The following is a 27612-nucleotide window of genomic DNA, read 5'->3' as shown; positions in this document are numbered from 1 at the left end:
AGAGAGAGAACAAGTGCACTTTTGTTATTGCAGTTACTAGTATTTTCCTTTAAAAGAAAGTTTGTAAGTTTTTAAAACTATATGTAGTCTGTTGTTTTTTTAACCAGTTAACCATAACTACTCTTATGATCCCTCAAACTAAGAGCCAATTTGAATTCAGAAACTTCCTTCTTCTAATCTGACCTGCCTTGTTTGTTAGTGAAGAGATCAGACAAAGCTAAATGCCAGGGCAGAGGATTGCTCACTCTGAAACAGAAAAGGCCAAGCTGAGTCACCTCAGTAATTGACAGATAACTGAAAAATGATTGTTCATGTAGGACGTTTGATTAAGGAGAATTTGATCAAAAAGAAAAATAATAACAGTTCACTTCAGATGGTTCTATTTTTTCTAGTGTTTTTAGCACAGTTTTGTTTAAGTAGATATAGGGACTCCAAAACAAGACCAGGTTTTTGGTATCTGATTTATATTGCTACCTATCTTGAGATGGATGAAAAATAGGGAAATTTTAATAAAGTTGTTTCAGATTTTGAGCTCAATGTTACCTTTTTTCCTTAGGAAATGAGGCCCTTTTTTCATTGGAGACTGCGTCAGATTATGTGAAAGATGAGAAAGCCTCTTTCTATGGTTTCAAATGTTTTGCAATTGGATATGAGTTTAGCCCTGGACCTGATGAGGTAAGAGTGAACTATCTTCTCATTCTCTTAAGAAAGACTGTGTTTCAAAGGGCTGCTATTGACTGCTATTGTGCTTGCTTCCTGTATTCAAGAAGTCTGAAATTTATTTTAAGCTAGGATGTATAAATTTAATAATTTAATATTTAATATTTTGTAGTTTAATTTTATTCAGTGATCTGTTTATGCTAATTGATTTTTTTTGGTGAGGAAGATTCGCCCTGAACTAACATCTGCTTCCTATCTTCCTCTTTTTTTGGCTTGAGGAAGATTGGCCCTGAGCTAACATCCGTGCCAGTCGTCTTCTATTTTGTGTGTGGGATGCCTCCATAGCATGGTTGATGAGTGGAGGAGGTCCGCGCCTGGGATCTGAACCCGTGCACCCGGGCCTCCAAAGCAGAACACACAGAACTTGAACCATTCAGACATGGGGCCAGCCCCGTTTTTGTTACTTTTAACACATGAAGAGAATGAAGGCTGTGCAAGGAGACCCAGCCTTTAAAAACTTAGTACAATTGTGCCTGTTCCAAACCTGCATAGGTGGCCATACTTTTCTGAGTAAATAATAGAACCTAATTTCACAATGGGCCTAACTTAATCTCTCTTCTGAATGTTTCAAATAATACAATAAAACAAAATCAAGGTGAAAAAATGATCATGTTCCTTCAAAATAATGAATGAAAAATTCTTTGGACAATGAACCTGTAGGCTGAATCTTATAACCAGCATGAGACATTATATTAAATCTCTTCCCCTCAATTTAACATTAGCTAACACATGCTTCCTCCGAGTTTCAAAAGTTACGCTTGAATGTAAGTCACATTTTGTTGATAATCCACATTATCTTCCAAACATTTTTATCTTTCAAACATTTTTAAAGCAGCTGATTTTTTTTTGTAATTCTCCAGGGAGTCATTCAGTTGGAAAAAGAATTAGCCAATCTTGGTGGAGTTTGTGCAGCAGCTTTGATGAAAAAGGATCTAGCACTTCCTATTGGTAAGTCTGGTCAAGCATTAGGTGTGTGTTTGTGATTTTTTAAAAAAATTTTAAGAATATGTTTATTATAGAACGTTCTGAAAATAGATTAGCAAAGTGAATTTGCTAGTCACATACATTTGTGAGCAATAACTGCTCGTTATACTGGTAGTTTGGTTTTTTTAAATAGAAACTGAACAGTGTTCTCTAGTCTTTTTTATTCACACACACATATGCACACAAACACCCTTCTTATGCACATATATGCCACGTGCCAGGCACTGGGTTAAGCACTGGATATATAGTATTAAACCACAAGTTTGAGATATTTCTTAAATAACCTAGTGGACATATCAGGTAATCAATTGGATACTCATTGTCTGGAGCTCAGGGCACAAGTCAGTAGAAATGTCATTTGAACATAGTTGATATCTAAAGACATAGGACCATGTGAAAGATGAGCTAGGAAGGGAATGCAAATGAGAAAGAGAAGATAGCCCATGATCAAAGCTGGAACTTGGCAAAACTTCAAAGATGGACAAAACAGGAGGAAGAGGCTGTAAAAAAGACCGAAGCAGCAGCCAATGAGATAGGAGTAAAACCAGGAGAGTGGATATGCATGGCATTTTTTAATGTGGCCGAGAAGTCAATTAAAATTTATCCTTCAATTGAAAAACTTGTTGGTTATTTATATACTCAATAAGAAATATATCAGTAAAATGAGAGGAATATAGGGCCTATTAGAGTTGAGTTGGAGAATGGAAAGTCAGGAAGGGCAGTCAGGTTGAATATAAATAGCTCTTTGAGTTTTCCTGTGAAGCACAACAGAGAAATGAGGCAATGGCAGACATAGTGTCTCTTTATATGATACAGAGTTGTATGATATGTAAGTTGATGTATAATCAAGATGGTAAAGATGAAAATAAAGCTAAAAATATTTACTAATTTTATGATGTTCACACATCATAATGTAAAAATTTATTTTCACATTATTTGGGAATAAAAGGCATTATTGTTGTATTTCCTCAATTCTCATCCCCAAAACTCCATCTGTATCTTCTCCCTTTGAGACTGCCCTTTCCACTTAATCCTTTCTTTCCTCCCTTCTCTTTCTGTCTTTTCTTCCTTCTCTATTCCCTTTCCTCTTCCTGCTCCCCTTCATCCTCCTCTGTTCCCTTGCTCCTACTTAATGTTAATACATGTGTGAGGAAATAAGACATCTTGTATTCTTTTTACATGAAGAAAATTGGTACAACCTTTTTGGAGGAAATTTGTCAATAAGTGTTTAAATTTTACATGCATGTACCTTTTGATGTAGCAGTTTTTTATACATACTTGCACAAATACTCAACAAATATATGTTATAAGATAAATTTGGCAGTGCTTAATGATTGTAAAACCTAGAAGCAACGAAAATGCCTATCAGTTGAGAACTGGTTAAATAAGTAATGTTACATCCATACAATGCGATGTGTTAGCTGTTAAAAAACAACAGAGTAGACCCCTATGTCCTGACGAAGAAAGAGATCCAAATTATATTAACTGAGAAAAGCAAGTTGCAGAAGAGAGTCCCATTTTTACAAACATTATCTTATATGTGTGTAAATATACGCATATATGTACATGTGTGTATGTTGACAAACACATGCATACACTTACTATTTGCACATAAAGTTTCTAGAACGATACATAAGGACCTCTTGACAACATATGTCTTTGGAAGGGTGGCAGTGGCAGGATTTTTCATTCTACTCTTGTGTATAATTTGAATATTTCCCTTTGAACATGTATTACTTTAATAGTAACATTTTACAAATTAAACTATCAAAGAAAATTCAATAAATAAAATATGTTCTGTATTAAGCAGTAAAGCAGAAAATGGCTAGAGGAGACAGTCACTACCTTATGTTTTCCTGTAAGTTATTACTGTTTACTAAAGGTACAGCTCTTCTATAAGATAACCAAAATAAAAAGACTCAGATTCTGAATAATCAGTTCCCCTATTTTTGGGGGGAAAAGGAAATAGACTAAATTCAAAAGTACACATTTATATACATAAATATAGTTTATATTTTTTGCAAATCACTCGATGGATGCTTTTTGAGTAAATATACTGAAATTCAAAATAATCTCAAAGCTTGAGAATTATAGCTTATATTCACACTGAAAATTACACTTTAAAATGTAAACCACTGAGATTTATCCAGAATGATAATAGTTCTCTTCAATCTGGAATATCAGAATTGTGAAAAAGGTATAAATGCAAAGGATTCATTAAGTTAACTAAGTATTGGTATATTTTAGTAAAACTTTTCATTTACACAACAGGTAATGAATTAGAGGAAGATCTTGAAATTCTAGAAGAGGCTGCATTACAGGTATTGTCCCAAACATTGTAAAGATAAACTTTGTAGATTAATTTAAAAGCAGTATTTTCACTCAGATCAACCTTATTTTTCTTGAACATACAACTCGTTCATTAAGTACCTCATTCTATTCATTGGCGATTATAAAGATAAATAACTCATAATTTCTCCCTTTGATGGGAGAGACCCGTGTAGTCCTTGCTATGCTGCGTGGAGAGTGTTAACTCTGGAGTGAGACATAAATCCTGTGAGAGAAAGGAGAGCTACCAAGTGCCAGGGGTGCAGGGGAAGGCTTTGCAGAGCCGTGGACATTTAAATTGGATCTTGAAAGTTTTATTTACCGGTTAAAAAAGGGAGAAAAAAGGTGTTGGTAGTAGTAATTTAAATACTATGTATAGAGCACTTTATAGTTTGCCATATCTTTAGTATCATCTGTCTGGTTTTGCAGTTACACTTTGAGGTCAGTATTATCTCTTGTATCTTACTGTTCCAATAACTGAAGTTCAGCAAAGTTGTGTGACTTGTCGAAGTACACAGCTAATTGGGAGATAGAGGCTAGTATCCAGGTCTTCTAAAATTCACAGCTAGTGGTCTACATTTTATTTATTTCCTGAAATGAATTGATCACAGCACTAGTAATAAAAACAAACATTTATTTAATCTTAACTTTATCAAGTACTATTCCAAATACTTTGCATATTTTAACTCATTTAGTCCTCACAACAACGCTATGAATTAGAGACTTTTATCTCCATTTACAGATAAGGAAACTGGGCCTGGAGAACTTAAGTAACTTGCCCAGAATTGCACAGCTAGTAAGCACCTGGGCTAGAATATGACCTCTGGTTGTTTGGTGACAAAATTCATCTTCTCGATCCCTATGCTCTAATCATAGGGAGCCATGGTGTCCTTAGTAATGTTAAGAAACTTCTGGGTTTTAAAAACATCTTTTGTTCCTGTTAAAAGAGTTAAATCTTCGTACCTTAAGATACAGAAATAAAAATTAATTCAGCAAACATTTAATAAACACAATATGTGTCAGACAACATTCTAGTTAAGGAGAACCATCAAGGAGCTCATGTATTATTCATCATTACAGGGAGTTTTATGGTTTATATAATGCCATTTAGGCCAGATATGAAGAGATCTTTATTGTGCTGCTGTTCAAGAAAAAAAAATGTCCCCAGTTGCACGCCTTTTTCGCATGCAAGGTAGTCGTTGTGGTCTAACATGTTTTAAACACCTACTACTTGTCAGGCATTGTAGTGTGCATTTTATGTGTTATTTAATTTAAATTTTATAATAACCACAGAAGAGATATATTATTTGATCACCAGATTATACATTTTACAGATTCAAGAATTGTCTATAACTTGTTAGCTCAAGAGCACACAGCAATAACTTGTCCAAAGCCAGGGTTTGAATTCAAGTCTGTTTGATTTTAAACATCATGACTTTTGAAATTGCATAGCTTGTAGACTGCACAAGTTACTGTTGTATAAATTTGATAGTACAGGAAGTATCATCCTTTTCTATGAAAAATGTTTTGAAGTTTATTATGTAGTCATTAAAAAGTTTCTAGAGTTTTAGCATTTAAAGCAGGTCTTTCCAAAACATAAGGCTTGCTTGTCAGATAGGTGAGAACTAAAATTCCAGTTTTATATGCCTCTTTTTCTTAACTTTAATAAGGCTTAGATAGGCTAATGTAGTTTATGTGCAGCCACAATCAGGCTTCCATCCATTTTTTGCCCAAATCAAGACCTTGGTACCCACCCACCGAAGAAAATAGACACAACCTACCCGTGATAGCTGCTGATATTGGAGACACAAAAAGAGAGAGACTGCCACAGCTGTCTACAGAAGGGAGCCCTGTTCCTGACAAATGGGGATGTAACATGCAGGGGACTAGAGTGGGAGGAGATGCACCATTTCAACCAGCATGCAGATCTCTGATAAGTCGCTTATTTTTGTGGGGGGAAAGAGACTGGAAGTATTATCCTGTATTTTTCTCTCCGGGAATTTTTCTGCTTTATAGGCTGAAGGAACACTGGGGCTTGGGCAGAAGATGATTTCCCCAAAAAGACCTATCAAAAATTGTGTGCAAGTTCAAAAAGTTCATGTAATTAAAATTTTATATTGTAAAATATTTAAATGTTCTCTTTTACCCAACAGGTGTGCAAAACCCATTCTGGTATTCTTGGAAAGGGTTTAGCTCTTTCTCATTCACCAACTATATTAGAGGCCCTTGAAGGAAACTTACCACTTCAAATCCAAAGCAATGAACAGTCCTTTCTGGATGATTTTATTGCTTGTGTTCCCGGATCAAGTGGTGGAAGGCTTGCAAGGTAATGTCCTTTAAGTGCTATAATTATTTATTTCTTTCAGGGCTTGCCTCAGTCTTCATTTCTGAAGAGAAGTGAAAGGGGAGCCATTAGGATGTTAAAATGCTGCCTAAAATAATCTGGTCTATGTGTTTTGAACTTCCTGAATTATAAAATGGTAGTTAATATTTCAAAATATTTTTTAAATATATGCTAGTTGTTAGTTGATTATTTTCAAGTTTCCTAGGTGAACTTTTATTTAAAAAGCATGTGGAATGCATGGTATAATTGAGAAGTCTGCGTATTTGGTAGTAATATTTAATATATAGACTAAACTCCTAGATTTATCACCATATTTTATCTTAATAATATGAATGTTTTCAAATCCACAATCAATGCAAATATAAATTTAGAATTTAAATCAAATCATGAGTTTCTGGAGTTCTCGTTTATTTTTGTTGCTATTTGCTTTTATCTTTTAAGAAAAAGTAAACTATGCTGACTTAATGGATTTACTAGTTAAAAATAGAAATCCAGGGGCCAGCCCAGTGGCCTGGTGGTTAAGTTCATACACTCCACTTTGGTGGCCTGGGGTTCATGGGTCGGGACCCCAGATGTGGGCCTAGACACTGCTCATCAAGTTATGCTGTGGCAGCATCCCACATATAAAATAGAGGAAGATTGGCACAGATGTTAGCTCAGGGACAATCTTCCTCAAGCGAAAAGAGGAAAATAGGCAACAGATGTTAGCCCAGGGCCAGTCTTCCTCACCAAAAAAATAAAAATCTAACTTCTTTCTGGTTTTAATTTTAAAAATACAGAGGTTACTCTTTAGTCTTTAAAAACCAGAATGGTGATGGGAGAGTAACACAAAATCTTTTAAGTCAGCCTCACTGCTATCTTTGTGGACATTTTTTATGTAACACATGACAGGATTACTTATTACTCATTTCACAGGACAGCTTGAATGTAGACCATGAAAAGAACTCAGGAATGGCTATCACAAAGTATAGAAAATTGACGAAATTTATCTGGAAAGGAAGGTAATGAGGAACATAGTTGAGAAATTGTGTAGAGATGGACAGTACGTCTTGAACCTAACTGCTCTCAAGCAGGCAGAATGCCATTTCTGTTCCCGCTTTTACAGAGAAGCTGCTCTTTCCCAGGTTTTTAGGCTGGGAAATTAAGGCAGGTCTCCTTCAGTAAGAATGAATATACTCAGGACTTCAAATTATACACAACTCAAATTCATTTTCTTGGTTATTTTAAATCATCTATAGTTAAAATTTCAAGTTTCCTGATTTTAAAGTTATTTCTGTCTTATTTAAATCTCATGTGCTTTGTCATATTTTTTAATCAATTTGTCATTATCAGTTTCCAAGGGACACACTTGTGGTGACTATCACTGAAATGGAAATGAAGATCTTGTTTCAGTATTTTTTTTGATACAGTGTTATTCCTTTGGCTTAATTTCATGTTAATCATTGAAGATGTTGATGAATATTTGTTTTGTTTCTTTATTATTGTTAGGTGGCTTCAGCCAGACTCCTATGCTGACCCTCAGAAAACGTCCTTGATCCTGAATAAGGATGACATTCGTTGTGGCTGGCCTACTACCATAACTGTTCAAACAAAAGACCAGTATGGGGATGTGGTACATGTTCCCAATATGAAGGTAATTATATCAGAATTAAATTAGTAGGATCTGTGCACTGACTATAATAACTAAAGAAATTTTAGAAGTGGCAAGTACGTAGAGTCCATGTGCAGTGTGCCCTTTTTACATAGACATAATAGAGGAAGCCAAAAAAAAAATGTTTAAGTAATGTGTTGATATTAATTAGTCCCCACTTTTCCAAGTTACATGTTTTGTTGTTTGTTTTTTATATTTTGCTAGGTGCTATGGTGATTCAAAGGAGGGATAAGAAAGTGTCCATATAAAGAGTGCTAAGCACGTAGAGGGACAGCCCTCAATACACAGTGGTTGAATAAATCAATGAAAGAATACATTTTTAAATTTTGTATATATTTTTTAAAAGACTCAAATACATTCTGCATTTGGTGTTATTGAAACAACATTTAAAATATAATTTTAATACTTACGAAATGAATTAGAAATACATGAATTTGGATTGCAAAGAATGAGGAATGGAAATAGTCGTGTGCTATGTTGATGAATATAGAGCTCTTTGGATACCCCTTTCCTGAGACATTAATTAATAATCACATTTTTTGAGCATATTGTAATGGCTAAAATTAAGTCATTTGTGATATAATCTATTAATGTAAATATCTCATTTAAAGCTTTTATTATATTTCTGAAAAAATCAATACTGAAGGAATTTTATTTTAATTTTTTTTCGTGAGGAAGATTGGTCCTGAGTTAACATCTGTGCCACTCTTCCTCTGTTTTTTATGTGGGATGCTGCCACAGCATGGCTTGTTGAGCAGTGTGTAGGTCCACACCCAGGATCCAAACCCGTGAACCCCAGGCCGCTGAAGCAGAGCATGTGAATTTAACCACTACACCACTGGGCCGGCCCTGAATGAAAATTTTTATAGGCAATCCCCAGCCCTGAGCCCCCAGCCCCCAAAGTTGTATTACAAAGTGATTTGGTTCTTTGGAGGTTAGAGTTGATTAAACCACAAAATCCGTTTTAACTCATGGAGCAGCTAATTTTACCTCAATGGTACTTTTGGTAGAACTATTTCAATTACTTGTACATTCTTTGCTTTATACCATAAAGAAACACAATGCCAAGGGAGACTCTTTCCTGATACAGTAAAAATAGACAAGAGACATAATAGTTCACATGTCTTAAGACCAGTGAATAAAACTGTATGGAAAAGTATATGACTTTGATAAAAATATATGTCTCTGATACTAAGCAAAAATCAGTGTTTACCAGTGTCTTTCAAAGTTTTGGCCATGACCCACAGAAAGGGTTTGCATCAAGACCCAAACATACACGTATAGGATGGAATAGTACATACTCTTAATTACATACAATATATATATAAAAAATACATATTTATATAATATATTGCACTCTGATATTTTCTCTTCAATCTTACTTTTTTTTTGTTTTTTTTGGAGGAAGATTAGCCCTCAGCTAACTACTGCCAGTCCTCCTCTTTTTGCTGAGGAAGCCTGGCTCTGAGCTAACATCCGTGCCCATCTTCCTCTAGTTTATACGTGGGACGCCTACCACAGCATGGCTGCCAAGCAGTGCCATGTCCGCACCCGGGATCCGAACCAGCGAACCCCGGGCCGCCGAGAAGCGGAACGTGCGAACTTAACCGCTGCGCCACCGGGCCGGCCCCCTTACTTTTTTTTTTAATGAAGATCGTACTCCATCAAAGTGATTTCATGGCCACTATGAATTACTCTATGGAATGCCAAAAGCATCACAAATTACAACAAAAAAATTGAATAGAAAGTAAAGTAACTGTGGTAGTGCTGTGAAAAATAACTCCACCTAAGGACAGAATCTTGATCACAACATAATACGCATTAATATGTTGAGGGGCTTGTGTCTTCACTGAGAATTTCTCACTTGAGCATATGTAGTGAGTTGTTAAATCCAGACTTTGAGCCCCCAAGATTAAGTTCTTTGTTCACGTGACTACATTGTAATAACCATTTTCCAGGTCAGCATAACATTTCTTTTTAGTTTTCATACTGTTATGCTTATGGTATTTCTTTAGTTATATTTTCTTATGTTTTCTTCTTTCTCGTTTTGTTGTCTCTTATTCCTCTTTGGTCTGTGGATTTGTTTATATCTTACATTTCAAAATCAGACTTTATGCTTTGTCTTTTGTTCTTCTCCTCTTTTGGCTCTTTTTGTTAACCACATGGTCTGTCTTTCTTTACTTCCTCTTTTTCTCCCGTATATTTTGCTTCTCCTACTCTCTTTTCCTTTGCCCCAAAGCTCTTGCTTAGTATGCTGAAAATCCATATCAGATTTATCTCTAATTTAGAAACAGTATCTAGGAAACTCCTGTAAATACTATTTAGGAAAAGTGATTTGTGTACCTATTGATGTTTAATTCATTAATATCACGTTGTTATATTAGCTGAAAAGAAAATTAATTTAATCTGTTTTATTTTCAGCCTCTGGTAGATGGCACATGAAGTTTTAGGAGCATTTTAGACTTAAAAGTTGTTGAAGTATCTTTATGTAGTAATACCCAATTATTTGAATCATAAAAGTTGATTTGCAGCTAATATTTTAGTGAGATCCAAAATGCTTTTTAAAGCACCAAGTATTATTGGTATTTTTTTTACTTATAAAATTATTATTCCAAGGAAATCTTATTTAGTGAAAAGAGAAAGTCACATAGGAAATAAAAGAATAACAAAAATTTTTAAAAGGAGCACAATTTATTTAAAAAAGCAGAAATGTCAGTGATTTCTTCAGTGATTTATGCCTCAGTATCTTAGAGTATAAAATTATTCAGTGATTTACTTCAAAGTTCCTAGTACACAGCAAATGTACTTCTACTGTTAGTTTACCTAGGGTAAATATAGTTGTTTAAAGAAAAATTAAATCAAAATGGTGTGTATAAAGATAGTGGCTATAATTTAAAATCAAGTGTCTTAAATTTTAGAAGCATTTACTTTTTTCTTTTGCTTTTTTAATTACATTTAAAGTTTAAAACTTTTAATGGTAGCAGTGTATATGAGCTGAAGAATTTTGCTATGTACCTTTAAACTTCTGCGTTTTAAATATAAGATGGATTTTTAATTTTTAATATTTCCAGGGCATTTTGTCATTCCAAATACTGATTTCTCGTAACCGCAACCAAAGATTGTGGTTTTTTAATGGAACATATTTGCCAGCCACACTTAATTTTATGTAGACAGTAAGAGTCTCAAACTACTGCCTCCCTAGAATGGCATTAATAAGAAAAATAAACATTAACATTCCACATTTCTGGGATGTCTCTCAATTGCTTACGTAGTACTGTCACTTTCATTTATGCTACCCTTCCTGTTTCTATGAAAATCCTGTTATTGAATTACCTGTTCTTGCCAACCACAAAAGTAGTATCTGTAAGGAACAGAAGAAACTTTGAGTGAACCTCAGAATGATACCTGATAAAGAGCCAAAGTAGTATTTAAATTGTTGGTAACTTTGTGGTTGCCTAGGAATCAAGTGTTTTTTGCCAATGCATAAGTAAACAACAATAAAATGTTTTGTGATAATTCCTGGAAAGTATTTCTGAGTATTGGTTGTAAGATAATTTGTACTTTCAGTGTTTTAACGTGCCTTAGCAAATCTGTTCTTTGCGTTTCTACAGTTAAGTAGATGAAAGATACCCCCTTTATGGTCGAAGAAATTGAGTTGAAAAGTTGAGATTACTTAGTTCAAATAGTTTATGTTAGTGATAGAGCTATCTAATAGTACTGTTTCTGCACTAGAGTAAGTAAACATCTTTAGGCTTTAGGTATAAGATTTGTTTTATGATGTGTTAATTTTTAAGACTTCTATCACTGGAGTGCATTTTCTTCTGTAGAACAGTGCAGCTAAAACTGAGATTAGTGCTTTAAAATATATGGAGATTGTGGGAAAGTATTTATACTTGAATTACCTGATTAAATAATTTAATGTTAGTCTCTGCAAGACTTCAATGTAGATTCATTCTACTGTCTTTCCTGTACTTAATTAGTGGTGGCCTTTATTTTTATTTTATGTTTTGATATCTGTGATTGTTATTCCAAAAACAAGGCCTCTCTTTTACACTGTGTTCAGAATCCATATTGTGGACCATCTTGAGGTCATTCTGGCACTGTTAAATAAGGCTTTCAAGGGAATGCCCAAGATAGACCAATGATAGCATAGAATTTTTAGACTTATGAGTCCGTAATTATAAATTGCTTTTTTGGAGGTGTCACAGACAATTATGTAATGATAGCATTTGGTTTTTATAATATCATGGTTAGGTGGAAGTGAAAGCCGTTCCTGTTTCTCAGAAAAAAACATCTTTACAACAAGAGCAAGGAAAGAAACCTCAAAGGATTCCTGGCAGTCCTGCAGTAACAGCTGCATCTTCTAACACTGACATGACTTTTGGCGGGCTGGCATCACCAAAGCTGGATGTTTCCTATGAACCGATGATAGTGAAGGAGGCTCGATATATTGCCATAACAATGATGAAGGTAATTTATTTTACTTATCAGAAAAATTTTATTTTTCACCATTCGTTTATTTAATAAACATTTCAGTGATTCAAATTCAGACACAAAATTACAGGTCTAGAAAGCTGTTGATAGATGTAAAAATTGCAGCATATTTTTTAAAATGATGTTATTGTCCTCCAAAGAGGATTTTCGTTTGTCTATGGCAGATGTCTAGAGAGGTTACCAATTATAGGTCAGGTTAATCCAGTCAGAGATTGAGATTGTTGAAAAGTGAATTTCAGTTCTTGCAGAAGTACTTGTCTGTTTCCAGGTGACCATTACTCCTAGGACGTAGCCCTTCTGGGATCAGCGTTTACCTGGGCCTCCTTTAATTTTGGGATTTTCCCAACCAGGCTCGTCTCTTTGCGTTTCCTGCTTCTTCAAGCCTTTTAGCAATCTGATGCCTTTAAGACAGATTTTTAAAAATATATTGTCCAGCTTTTTTAGTTATTTTCAGAGCAGATGTTAGTCTAAATTATCAAGATGGACATTAAGAATTTTGCCATTATCAGAGAGCAGTGGTGAGCATTGAAGGGTTTCGGTTAAAGGAACGGCATGCTTAGATTTGTGTTTTATAAAGATCATAGTGGAATATGTAAAATATAATTTGGCAGATGCTCAAGTGTCATGATTTGGGTTAATCTCTTTGGGAGACTATTGATTTAATCTGGTGAGATATGCTGATCCCTTGGACTAGTAAATTGTCAATTAGAATAGATTGAAGTGATAGTTGGGATCAGTAGGACTTGGAGGCTAATGGGGATGGGGTAAAGAGAAGAGGTAGGATAAAAGATGAAGTTCACATTTTGAGCTTAAGTAGTAAGATTGATCATTTTGAAGCAGGGACAGGTTTTGGTTGAGGAAGTCAGTAGATTCAGTTTTGAACGTGATGAGTTTTAGATATCTCTGAAATACCCATGTGAAATCTATAAAAGAAAGTTTGATGTTGGATCACCAGAAGTGATCAGTCTGATCTCAAGAAAAGAATTTGAGGATCATCAGCACTTGGATTACTGATGAAGTCATAGAAGTAGGTGATATCTATTTTCTATGGTGAGTGAAGAGAGAAGTTCCAGTATGGGATCTTAAGAAACACCAATATCAGTGATTCTCAAATTTTGTCTACCTCTGGAGCAGTTATTAACAGAGATTTTCTGATCATCCAAAGATTTAGATTTAGTAGGTCTGGAAAGAGGTTTAATAATTTGCATGTAAAACAAATACAGAGTGATTAAAATTCAAAACCTTCACTTTGAAAAAGATTGATTTACATGCAATAGATAAAAGAGGGGAAAAAAAGAAAGAAAGAAAAAGGGAAGAGAAATACATACCACATTGGTAGGAATACTGGCCAAACAGGTAAGACATAAACTAGGACACCAGTGCTTACTTTTGCCATTTTCCCCACCACTTTTCATATAAAACTCATTAAATCCTCACAACAACCCTATGAATTACTGTTTTAATTCCCATTTTACATATGTGGAAACTGAAGCACAGAGAGATTCAATAACTTGTCCAAGGCCACACAAATGGCAGGGAGTCTGGCTCCAGATTTGATTTTCCTAACTACTTTGCCCAGCTACCTTATAGCATGTCCTGAAAGTCCAGGAAAGAGCAGTTTAAGAAGGGTTAACATGTTATGCTGCAGAAGTGAAGTTTTAAAAAGAATCTAGCAGCAGTGAATTCAGCAATGATGTTGGCAGAAGTGGTTTTAGAAGCATAGTGGGTTGATGAATTTATAAATGAAGAGGAAGTGAAAATAGCTAAAGATAAAATGAGTGTAGGTAAGTCTTTTAAGATGTTTGCTTATGAAAAGAAGCAGAGGAAATGGAATTGAGTGACGGGTTTAGAGTTTGGAAATGAGTATAGAAAAACTTACATGTTTTAATACTGATAAGGAGACAGTTAGAGGAAGGAAACCATGAAGCTACTCAGAAAGATAAAAATAGTATCTAGACCTCAGATGCAGGAATTGGCCTTAAATAGGAGGAGTATTGCCTCTTTCACTCCACCAGGAAAGGGAAAAGAAAATAATTAATTCAGATGCTAGTAAATTTGTAGGTTGTGCAGCCAAAAGAATTACTTATATTAATAATCATTATGTTTTAGTTTGGAGATGGGAGTGATGAATCTTAGAGTCAAGATTTTGAAACAAAGGGGACAAATGAAATAGTCATTGTGGAGAATGAAAGAGGACTGATCAGAAAAGATTCATCAGATATCCTTAAAGAATCAGTTGAAATTGAAGATTATACATAAACAGTGCGGTGTGAGTGATATGAACATGGATAAGATTATTTGGATTGGGTTCAGCATTGAAATTTTGCCAGATAGTTAATCAAAAGAATAGTGAAAGAAGGGAGTGGAGCATATGATGCTTAAAGAAAGGACAGTGGGACCTAATTGGTTTGGAAAGGAAGATGGAAGAGGATTCAGAGAGAGAAAGTTGAGGGGGTTAGAAGGACTAGAAATCTAAGAATAGACATAGTAGGAGTTACTGAGGCAGAACAACTGGGCAGGCTGTTTTGTTTTCATTTCAGAGAGAGAACAATTCTGAGTAATGTCACAGGTCTATGACTTTTGGTATGAGTGGCTAAAATAAAGTTGAAGTTAAGATTAAAGCTGGAGTTTTGGATGAGTTGTCCACTACAGTTAAAAAATTCAAAGCTAAACATTCTCATTCATTTCAACTTTTATTTAAGGGATTTGGTTTCTGGTCTCCTTGCTTCCTTAATCATTCTTTTAGTTTCCTATGAACATGCTTAAATTTGTATAATTTCTTTGGAACGTCCAGTTACCAGAACTGAAAGCAGTATTTCAAGAATGCTCTGAGTTGCCCAGGGTTAGACCAGTTACAGAATACCCTTCCCAAACTGTCTCTTTGAGATGGTGATTCATGTTCCAGGAAAAGGGATTTTCTTATATCAACCATTCACAGATACTGTGAGCCAAATCTCGTGGAGGATAGAAAAGTGGTATATGATCTATTCTTTCATTATTAAATATAATAATATGTATTTGAGAGAAAATGGTGGAGTGGAAAACACATTGTATTGGGAACCTGGAAACCTGGATTTTCCTGCTATTCACACCTTTGTATTCTTGCTAAAGACTTAACCTTAAATTACATTTTTCTCATTTATAACTTTTTAGTAGGTGAAGGCAGCCAGATCATTTCTAAATCAAATTTCGTGAAAATAGAAAGGGTGAGGAGAGGGAAGGGGGCTTGTGAGTGGTGAGGGTATGCTTGTCTTGACTATAAGCACAGTGGAAGTTAGAAGTGAATGAACAGTTGGAGAACTTAAGCTGAACCTTGCAAGATAATGACTAATTTGGTAATGTTACAGGAATACAAAATTATCAGGAATAATGTGACAAGTTTGATGTACCTGCAGCCCATTTTTGTCTTTACATTTTACCATAATTCTTTCAGATGTTTTTGTTATTTTTATTAAGAAACAGATTGTTACCAGCACAGTTGCACTCTCTGTAAACCCTGCCCTGGACCCATTCTTAGCCCTTCCCTAGAGGTAACCCACTATCCTGAATGTAATGGCTCTCATTCCCAGATATGTTTTTATACTTTACTGAATAAAGATTTGCCTTAAGTGATATTTAGAGTTTTTTTAATGTTTTTCAGAAGTTTATAAAATTCGTGTCATATACACGTTGTTTTGTGAGTATTTTGCTCAAGCTTGCTTTTGAGGTTTTAGCCGTGTAGCTGTAGTTCATTCATTTTAACTGCCTTAAAGTACTCCAATGTATTACTGTTCCATAATTTGTTCATTCTCCTGTTGATGGGCATTTAGGTTGTTTCTAGTTTTTTTCGCTGTTACGAACTGTGCTGAAATAAACATCCTTGTTTGTATCTTCTTTTGTACATGAGCAAGAGTTTCTCTAAGATATGTCTAGAAGTGGAATTGCTGGATTGTAAGGCATGCATATCTTCAGCTGTATTAAATACTGGCAAATCTTACACTCCCATCTGCAGTGTATCAAACTGCTAGGTACTTCATGTTCTCATTAGCACTTGGTTCTTACCAGCATAATTTGATGACTGATATGATTATTTTGTTGTTTTAATTTGCATTTTCTTGATTCCCAGTCTAATTGAATAACTTTTCAAATGCTTATTGGCCTTCCAGATTTCTTCAGTAAATGATCTTTACTCACTTTTCTTTTGTATTGTTTCTCTCCTTTCTATTGATTTGTTTTTATATATTATGGATTCATGTCCCATTTGATTATGTAAGTTACAAATTCCCTTCTCCCAGGTGAAGGCTTATCTTTGCCCTCTTTATAGTGTCTTTGTCTTAGAGAATTTTAAAATTTTAAATGTACTCAAAAGGTATTATCTTTTGCTTCTTCTAAATTTTTTGATGTTTTGTGTGTTACGTTTGGGCTCTTAACACACCTAGAATTTATAATTGAGTTTTTTCTTTTTCTCCTATATGATGAATAACCAGTCGTCTCAACACCACTTATTGAATATTCTACCACTACATTAATTAAGAATGTTTCTAATGATTTTATGATTCTTACTGGTCTCTTAAAGGTTTATGAAAATTACTCATTTGAAGAACTGCGTTTTGCATCACCAACTCCTAAGAGGTAAAGATTATTTTCTCAAAGCATAGCAGAAACATGTGCATTCAACTGCTTGCATCTAAAATCATCCTGCAATCCAACCTTATTCTCCATAAATAAATATTTTATAACAGTTTTTAATTTCAATAGAGATTTGCCACAGATTTTATAATGTATAGATTTGCAGGCGTATTGATATTCAACTGTAATACTGCCAGTATATTGCATAATACTAAGTAAGGTACTAGAGAAAGAGGAACTAGTATCTAAAAATACATAAATTGGTTCTTTAGGCTTGGTTAGTTTGATTTTTTTTGTTTTGTTTTTGCTATTTTTTTCAATTATTCCTTTTCCCCTTCACCTAATGAATTGCGGAGAGATTTCAGTGTGTGTTGTATTTTTATTTTTGGTCTTGAGATCTTAATTTTTCAGCCCCTAAATAATTCTAACTCCTGATTTAAGCAGATTTTTTGACTTACTGTTTTATTTGCTTGTTGGGAGAGGTACTTTTTAAAATAAATGCTTGGAAAAATGATTAAATGGATTGTACTCTGTAGAGATCACTTTGTAGAGAATTTAGAAAAAGCTCCAAAGTGAGTGTGAAAAAGCATAATTACTTATACCTTTCAGTGCATCACATATCACATGACTTATTAATAGATTACTCTGACTTTATCTGACATGTATACAAAGTAGAGTTTTAATGCACAGTCTAGAAATTTTGTTTTGTTGGGTGCTGGCATGAGTGGGAAATAAAAGTTTTTCTTTGGATACATTAAAATTGAGATGCCAAGATGCCTCTTAATTATCCAAGTGGGGCTATTTCCAGGCAACTATAAATATTAGTTTGAAATTCAGGGGAGAAATAAATTTTGGAGTCATCTATATAGAGATGGTATTTAAAACTGAGGAATAGATGAATGATTAACTAGAGAGATGGTATTGGAAGGAAAAAGAACACCTAAACCTAAATCCCAGGGCATCCTATAAATTAAAGGATGGTCAGAAGAGGGGGAGACAACAAAACAAAACTGAGAAAGAGTGGCTAGTGAGGTAAGAAAAAAACCAGGAGATGGGGCTGGTCCAGTGGCACCCTGGTTAAGTTCGCACGTTCTGCTTTGGCGGCCTGGGGTTCACCGGTTCACATCCCGGCTGTGGACACAGCATCTCTTGGCAAGCCATGCTGTGGCACGCATCCCACATATTAAAAAAAAAAAAAGTAGAGGAAGATGGGCACGGATGTTAGCTCAGGGCCAGTCTTCCTCAGCAAAAAGAGGAGGATTGGCAGCAGAAGTTAGCTAAGGGTCATCTTCCTTAAAAAAAAAAAAAAAAAAAAGGAGAAAATTGCATAAGCAAAAAGAAGGTATTTCAAGAAAGTAGGAGTTGTCAGTTATCAAATGCTACTGAGAAATTGCTAAGGACGAAGAAATGACCATTGAATTTGGGGACATGGTAAAAGTCTTTGGTGACTTTGACATAAGCAATTGCAATGAAGTGTTGGGAACAAAGGCCTAGTAAGGATAAGTTGTGGAAGAGAATTGGAAATGAGGAAATGGAGCAGGTGATTGTAGACCATTCTTTGGATAAATTTTGATATGAATGGTAGAAGAGATATGAGACTTTATTAGAGAGGGCTGTAATATCAAGGAGGGAGGTGTTTGTTAAGATGGAGGATTCTGAAGTTTGTCTAGAAATGAAATAGAAATAGAAATGATCCAGTGAAGTGGGAGAAATTGGTGATGAACGAGAGAGAACAAGATAATTACAGCATGGAAGTGTTGAGGGAATGAAATTCACAACACAAGTGGAGGGGCTGGCTTTGGATAAGACCCAGGACACTTCTTCTATTGTAACAGGAGAGAAGGCAGAGGAAAGTGTTTTATTAATCTGATTGCAACTTTGGGGTTTGTTAATATGATTGCCTCTGTTTTCTCACTGAAGAAAGTGATGAGGTCATGAGTGTGAGGAAGGAGGGCGATGGAGGTTTGAGGTGAGAAAAAAATAAGGAAATTCAGTCATTTTGGAGAGTAGGAAAACATAGTATGGCAAAGCAGTAGGATTGCCATTCATTGCAATAATACAATCAAAACATAAGTGTTTGCTGATGTGTCTTAATGATGTTGTCAGCTGTTTAACCAAAAGTAAATTTTCCAATATCCATCTTATTTCTTTTCAGACCCAGTGAGAATATGCTCATCCGTGTAAATAATGATGGCACTTATTGTGCAAATTGGACTCCAGGGGCTATTGGACTCTACACTATTCATGTTACCATTGATGGCATTGAAATAGGTAATTTTTTTTAAGTTATAGTTAGTACAAAGAACTAGAATCAAAATCGTCTTTCGGTTCTATTTTGCCCTTTAACTTGTGTCATAGACATGGACAGGTTTCATAACTTATCTGGGGCTTCATTTCCTCCTTTGTAATGAGTATTTACTTAGTACATTCATAAGTCCTTAAAATTTTGCAATAATTTATGGTGTCATTATAGCCCTCCTGACTCTTTTTCTCCATTCTCTAGTGTGACTGACCAGGTATGATCTCCATGCTGCTGTGTAAGGCTATGCATACCTGGTCCCCCCTCGTAGTATATCTGTCTTCCTTTCCTAGCTGTGAGCAGAGACCATCTCATTCATCTTTGGATGTCCCAGTCTAGCTCAGTGCCTGGAATGTAATGACTGCTCAATACATACTGTTGAATGAATGAATTTTCTTTATCCACTGCTAACTTAGAGAAGTATATTGCTTTTCCTTTGGGCATTAATCTTTTTCTTTATTTTTAACTATCCATGTGATAGGACATCAGCAGAACAAGAAAACCCTGATAAGTGTTTGTCGATGTAAATTCCTTGTAACACTGTCTTTCCTTGAGAAAAAGGGTTCCTATGATCAGATAAATTTAGAAAACCTGGTACAGTCAGCCCTTAGTATCTGCGAGTTCCACATCCACGGATTGAATTATGAGATACAGAGAACTTGCAGATACGGAGAGCCGGCTAAGGGCTTTGTTATTCTCAAGCGGTCCTGGAACCAATCCTCCGTGGATACCAAGGGATGACTCTATATTATAGTCTTATCTTAGACATTCATACAATTCCCATTAACATGTTAGGCATTCTAAGAAGTCCTGAAGTATCTTGTCTAACTTTGTTTAATCCTTAATCTTGAGACCCTTGTATGTGGGGAAGAGGAAGCCAGGTAGAGATAAAAGTAATACTGATTAACATTCCGCCAAAATAGTCTTTGGGAAACTCTTGTTTAATTAGTTTGTTTTTGCGGTGGAGGTAAAGAGGTACTTTGCATTGATGTAACTGTATAGAATATATGTTAATGCAACTGTGTAGTATCAGATATGTCATATTTGTCTGTACCGTTCCAGAGGCCGTTATCCTCAGCCTTTGCTGCACTCTCCTTTATTTCAGTATATCCATAAAGACTTTAGTTCAGCAAACATTTGTTGGTTCTGAGCAAAACATTGTTTTGGGTAAGACAGTTCCTTTCAAGTCTTAACAGTTTACTGACAATTACAAGGTAAAACAGGCAAACAGAATCATACAAAGTAGAATATAAGTAGTAACATGCAAGAGGAACAAATTACAGCAGGAATTCAAAAGTGGAGGTAGTCAAGAATGGCTTCATTTTTGCTAATAGTAGGGTGAAGGAAACTGATATAAAGTAGATAAGAGAAATCCACTTATATCTTTTTTTTGGAATGAAACTGAAGAAAAAGATTCATATTTACTTAAAATCATCTATTTTTTTGCCTGCCCTCTTAACTCAACTTTCTCCCGAGGTGACCAAACTGTTAGTAGGCTGGGACCTTGCTTGACCATAGACAAGGACAGATGATAATTCATTAGAATAATGATGATGATAATAGTTTACATTTATTTAGCACTTAATATATATCCAACGTTGTTTTACGCACAATGTATATATTTTAAATCATTTCGTTCTGACAACAGCTCAGTGAGGTAGATAGGTGCTATTTTCATTCCTATTTCATAGAGGAAAAAATTGAGGCACAGAGAGTCAGACGATTGGCAGCAGATGTGGGAGCATCCACGGCAGTCTAACGTGAGCACCCCAGCCTTTAACCACCATGCTGTGCTGCCTGTTAGTCATGGAGATGAGTGGTGTGGATGACGAGTGGTGCTCTGATCTGATGTTGTGAGAGAGCATTTAATCACACTAGGATTTCTTTTTTTAGTATTTTGATTTTTTTAGCCTATCATTTCATATGTTCCAGTTAAAGAATCAGAGCCCCTCCTCTTTCCCTTTTAGAATCTCAGGGCCATTTTTCAAGTATTTCTCTTTTTTAGCTATTAAATGTCAATCACCTTGAAAGAACAGAATTCAGATATTTGTTTTCATTGTTTAAAATAGCCTGTGAATGTTTATAGGGTTAGTTTTAAGATCCTCCCTGCTGTCTATTTTCAAATGTTACAGTTCCCTTCCTTTTCTTACAGATGCTGGCCTAGAAGTAAAAGTAAAAGACCCACCAAAGGGGATGATACCGCCAGGAACTCAGCTGGTCAAACCAAAGACTGAACCTCAGCCAAATAAGGTTAGGGTAGAGTGAGATCAGGATTTAATTCTCTTCATTGATGCTTCAAGGTGGCCGTGAAACATGTAGTGTTTTACTTGATTTCAATATTTGAATTCTAAATATCCCTAAATAAATTTGGAGAGTAGTTCATAGTAATTCAGATCATGTCTAAATTGTAGAACCTATACTTTTTGGCTGCTTTGTATAATGCTATAGTAATTTATAGGCCTTGTATACTTTCTTTTACTGCAAGTTTACAATTAACAAAAAGTCTACTGAAATTGTGTGTGTAAGGTTTTCAAGGTTAAAAGAAAAATTAATTTCCTAATGTCTAAAAATTAAGTATAGAAATTTTAGTAAACTGCTTAGTAAAAAGGAGACCTTGGTAGTAGGATATCATACCTTTCTGAAAGGAAATAAATGGTTCTTTTCTCCATTTTATCATATGGCTTCAAAATTTAGGAAGGAAATTATAAATGTATATTAATAATCTTATTTTTTTCAGTAATACACATTTTAGTACTTTATAAAAGTTCTACTGTTGTTGTTATAAATAAACCACTATTATTTGCAAAGGGTAATGAGCTACAAGTAATTTTGGAAATCTTTTCAGAGTTATACTTTCAAATCTGTTTAGTTTTACCTCTTACTACTTGTAAGACTTCTGTTCCATGATTTCCCTGTCTCACTGTCTATCTTTGCTTCTCAGGTTCGAAAATTTGTAGCCAAGGACAGTGCGGGGCTCCGTGTCCGTAGCCACCCTTCCCTTCAGAGTGAGCAGATAGGCGTAGTGAAAGTCAATGGCACCATCACTTTTATTGATGAGGTAATTTGTAAAGAAACACTGGGTAATAAATTTTGGGCAGAAAGTTTTTGTGTTGTTTGCACAAAAATAACGTTACAGATCTTCTGTTAGAATATGTTTTAAGCAGTTCGGAAATTTGTTTTGCAGAATATGTTCATTGAGTTTCAAACTTTCATTTATTTTCTTTGTCAGTAAACAAGTAACTGAAGTTATATTTTTAACATGAAAGGAACTCAATTAACATAGTAGTCAGTGCTTTGTTACAATTACTCCCTGAAAATGGGTACAGTTTTTCTTGAATTTTTAAACATTTGTTTTTAAATGTGTTTATTGTATTGCTTTAACTTTGGACAGTACATTTTTCTAGTAGTACAACCAAGTAACTTCTGATTATTAAAATCTGAATTGAGAGGAAGGAAGACTTATGTCTTTGGGAAGCTTCTGATTTCATATTTAAACTGTTTATCTTAAAGTGTGACTTCTTTGTGCTTTAACTCCTAAGTGACATTGTTTCTACAGTGTTACCATGTAAATTATTGTATTGCTTGGCATTCCCTGCTGCTTTTTTCTTTAAATTTCTCTCATACTTACCTTCTGCAAAAACTAGATGTGTAGTCTCCACATTCCACATTATTTGCCTGCTTTGTAGCCTTTCAGCCCTTTCTACCCTCAGAGGAGTTACAGAAAGGCATGGCTCGTTTTTGTTGCTTATTTCCCGTAGATCCACAACGATGATGGTGTGTGGCTGAGACTGAATGATGAGACGATAAAGAAGTATGTTCCTAACATGAATGGTTACACTGAAGCCTGGTGCCTCTCTTTTAATCAACATCTCGGCAAGAGTCTTCTGGTGCCTGTTGACGTAAGTAAAAGGTGGTTTTAAAAAGCTTTATAGGTGTGCTGTGTCCTCATTACAGGGCTTTCTTTAATTAAGGCTTTTCAGTTCTGAGGTAAACCACAACTAAATAACTTTTTATTTTATAAATGCTTAAATTCTTAAGAGCTTCTGTGTAATGAAGGTGGAGTTTGGCAAGGCTCAGGACCTTAATACTTAATTTGATTCATCACAGGCGAGAAGTAGTAAATTAAAACTAGGCTTAATGAATTCCTTTCAAATGTGTAGGAAATGAGAGTAGTTGCATATTTTCTTTCCTTTCTTCTTCACATTACTGTTTAGAATGAATTCCAAACTAAAATCTGTGAATTCCATGTTATTATACGTGCAAAAACATGTGTAACGTGCTTGTTTTTTATGTTAGCATTTTGTAATTAGTTCTCTGTGTTTTGTCTAAATTTGAATCTTTTCTCTCTTTTGCCTTATAATTCTTTTGAGTTAAAATGAAACATGGGTTTTTAGACTTGTGGTGCTGTCGTGTTCTAGTTGAAGCTAAATTCTAGCGTCTGAGAGAATTCGTTGAGCCTCTTTGACAAATGCAGTAGAATTCTTAGAGCCAGTGTTCACAAGATTGCCATATCACCAACTATGATAGTAACCCACAGCTTTTTTTGTAATTTAAAGAGAAGAGTATGATTTTTCTTCCTTTTCATCACTGTCAACTGTATGTACTCTGTATGACACTGCTAATAAGTAGCACTGAGGAGAATTTTATTTTAAGAAAACCCTAGTGTCTTAAACAGTTGACCCTCTTAAAAATCAGTGTACAAAGTTAATTATATCAAACCATTCAATATATTATTTGTTTTTCTCCTTCATAGGTCAGTAAGGTTCTCCAAAGGGGCAGTTATAAGAAGATGATTATTTGGGAAAGAAAATAATGGAACTTCTATTTATATTTATTGATCTCATTCTTTTTTATATTCTTTTGGATATGTTTAAAATAGTACAGTGGGGAGAGATATACCTGTATATATTTTTTACTAACAGATGCGTGATAAAGTTGGGAGAGTATTGGCTTACTGCTTTACTGCAGTTAAGTTAAACAATGGTAAATCTATAATTAAGATATAAAATTTTAAATCAAATCTTCTTAAATTTGCCTCAGATTTGTATCTGTGGTTAAAAATGAAAAGGAAAGAGGGACTAATCTGGAAGAGAAAGAATAATTCTTTATGATCTGTGGCTAAAAAATTGGCTTTAATTAGATAACTATAAAAGCCATTTTTTTATTTTTAGTTCTTTAAAAAATTTTGACAAATTTAGACTTTCGTGTATTTTAAGTCCCTAATAAAGCATTATATTAGATTAGATTATCATTACTACCTCCTCCACTCCAAAATTTTCTTCCTAATTCCTTTGCTCATTTGAGGAGACGCTTTTGGAAAAGGAAAGTATTCACTCAGATAAAACAAGAGAATAAACAAAGCTAGAAAGGAAAAGGCAAGAAGTGCTGTTTTGAAGTTCTGAATTCCATGGTTTCATTTGGGAACATTGGTGTTTGTTATTTGATGCTTTGAAACCCCATCCAAGACACAATTTATAGTAGACAATCCTGTTGAGGTCAGAGAGAAGGGCAGTAACAAAGGTAAGAGAGAAAGCTGAATGGAGTGAGCCATACAAATACTTGTTGATGAGTTTTCACTAGAATGTGAATGAGAAGGTTGTCACTGATTTGTTTGAAAAATCTAGATGCAGAATATTGGAGATAGAAAGTAAAATGAAGTGGCTTTTGGTATTTTCTAGGCTTTCTTTATGTTGAAGAAATTGCTATTGTAATGTAAATAACTCGAGTGGTATCATTAAGAAGACAGGTTCTTCTGGTTCTTTTATTTTAAAGATGGTAGTGACTTGAGATCCTTATAAATTAAAGATGCCTATAGAAAGAGGAAAAATTAAAGATCTAGATGAGAAATCTGAAGACTGAAAAAGGAGGTGAAAATAGAATTAAGAGCACATTTGGGGAGTTGTTTCTGTGAAGGAGGAAGGGATATGCATGGCAGTAGCTAAGTTTTTAGGGATGGAAGGAGGAAGGGAAAAGGTTGAAGGAGACCATGATTTCCATAAAAGAGAAGAGAGGAAAGTCATCAGTTGAGACTGAAACAAACAACTTAAGTTAGAGGGTTTAGAAAAGCAGTAAAGATTTGGAATAATGTTTGAGAGAAATACAAGAGGGATCTGATTAAAAACTACTTGTTTTTGGATTATTGGGCCACTAAGGACCCTATAAGACTACTGGATGGATCCATTTTGGATGCCCTTCCTCCTTCACCCACTGTGGAGTCCGGCCTAAGTTAGACACGTGAAAGGACAAATGGAGCATCCAAGAGACTTGGAGGACTTAATAAAATCCTAGAAGAATATAATGAGTGTGCTGTAGTTAAAGAGCTGAAAGGATATAGGCAGTGCATGTGATCAGGTAGAATATTTGAGTCTGATTTCATAGTTAGAGCCTTTTGTTGAATGAGATGGCCCATTAATGTGGCCGTGAGAGGGTGGCTGAAGTACAGTAGAAGTGAAAGTCACTGGAACTGCCTACGTGTAAGAACTAAAAGACTAGGCAGTTGGATGATCATCCACATCAACACAAAGACACACAGATGATGACAGCACTGTGACCCACAAGGTTAAAGATGAAAACCAGTTTGTTTGCATTGGAAGAAGGGTCCTATTAGAAACAATACAAAGTCATGGGATGAATGGAAGTAGTTTGATGTTGGGTCAGGGAGAAGCATAGAGCAGCTTTAGTATAAAAATAAGAGAACAGGTAGATGACATAAGGGTTTATATTTTATGTGGTGACCAAAGATTACAGAGAGGATACAGTGTGGCAAAATTAACTCGCCTAGGGTTCCAAACAGATCTGGTGTAGAGTTGCTTCAGTGCAGGTGTTAGATGAGGACCCACACAGAGTCAGAATCTGGCCTAGGCAAGAATAAATAAGCTAGTTTTCCAAGGTTTGTCTGTAGGGACTGGAGTAGGCCCCGTATACAGTCAGAAGTTTTTAATGAGTACCTTACTCTGCAGGGCAAAACATGATAGGGCATGGAGGCAGTAACGATCCCATCTCATCCCCTCAGGGAACTAATACAGCTGAATAAATGCATCTTGCTACTTTTTTCTTTTTGTCTCTTACTACATTTATTCCTGGAAAAACACTTTCCACCTTTTCTCCCTTTTTACTTCAGTCTGTTTGTGAATAAATCAGCTATAATTATGGCTGATCATTGCAAAACACTATGCAATAAAGAAAGTGAAACCTGGGAGATTTGAAATAAAGTTAGAAATAATCAAGGATCAATGCCATTAACTTACAAAGAGGCAAAAGTACCAAGAAGTTGCCTTCAGCAATCTTTACCTCTACCTCTTCAACCTTTTCTAGTTAGAACAATTTTGCATTCACATCAATGCGTACACATTGTTTGAATCCTGACTCAAACTGTTGTGGAGGGTGGAGGTGGGGATTGGAAATTTGAACACTGACTAAATATTTGATGAACTATTTTTTAAAAAGATTACCCTAAATAATCATATTAGGAATAAGCTTTAAAGTGACACTTGTTGCACTGTCTTGTTTATCTACTCATGTAACAGAACTCTTGCTTTCTTTGTAGATATGTACTTTAGCTAAATTTTGGCCTGCCTAGCAATAGTTCTATTTAAACATCATTACTTTGCTAAGAAATAATGGCATTCCAGCTTAGTTCAAATGTGACTTTAACTCTGTTTTAGCACTTTAATAATGCTCTTGTTTAGAGATTAAATAGCAAGGCTTTCATATTATGACTGTGTATTTTTTAAAATATTTTTAAATCAATGATAAGAATAGCAATAAATATGAAGAAAGCAGATCCTTTTTGTGAGGAGCTCATGGTCTATTAGAACACCTTGCCCTTTTTAGAACACACTGTTCAATTTTACATCATAGTAAAATGTTATGTTTTATTTGTCTAGAATGCTTTTGCTTCCATTTTTTTCTAACTTTTCTAATATTTTCCTGGTTGACTAGGCTCAAAAATTTCTATTGACCTTTTTTCCTCTGTACCTCCTAATAATGCTGTATTTATTAATTTATTCATTCAGCAGATATTTATTGAGTCCATATTATGTATCAGATACTAAGCTCAGAAGTCGTTGTTGGGTGGAGAGGCAGAGGGGAGAGATACAAAATCACTAAGATGGAGTGCAGTTCTTGCTCTTGGGATACTCACCATATAATGTGATAGACATATCATACTCGAATAATTAAGTT

General features: G+C 34.9%; 1 protein-coding gene across 13 annotated transcripts in view; it reads left to right on the top strand.

The window, feature by feature from the left end:
- The window catches only part of MYCBP2 (MYC binding protein 2), a 255017-nt gene that overhangs the window by 146156 nt on the left and 81249 nt on the right, over positions 1-27612 (top strand). For all 13 annotated transcript variants that reach the window (XM_014859953.3, XM_070520019.1, XM_070520018.1 and 10 more), the window contains 11 exons: positions 557-675; positions 1581-1668; positions 3976-4025; positions 6186-6358; positions 7865-8009; positions 12282-12497; positions 17077-17132; positions 19285-19400; positions 21581-21678; positions 22370-22486; positions 23187-23327. In XM_014859953.3, coding sequence (XP_014715439.1) covers positions 557-675; positions 1581-1668; positions 3976-4025; positions 6186-6358; positions 7865-8009; positions 12282-12497; positions 17077-17132; positions 19285-19400; positions 21581-21678; positions 22370-22486; positions 23187-23327 — 1319 coding nt within the window. The remainder of the gene's footprint in view (positions 1-556; positions 676-1580; positions 1669-3975; positions 4026-6185; positions 6359-7864; positions 8010-12281; positions 12498-17076; positions 17133-19284; positions 19401-21580; positions 21679-22369; positions 22487-23186; positions 23328-27612) is intronic.

This window comes from Equus asinus, chromosome 11 (assembly GCF_041296235.1).
Source record: "Equus asinus isolate D_3611 breed Donkey chromosome 11, EquAss-T2T_v2, whole genome shotgun sequence".
Lineage (NCBI taxonomy): Eukaryota > Metazoa > Chordata > Mammalia > Perissodactyla > Equidae > Equus > Equus asinus.
Note: the sequence above shows the minus strand (reverse complement) of the source record. Positions and strands in the feature narration are given on the sequence as shown.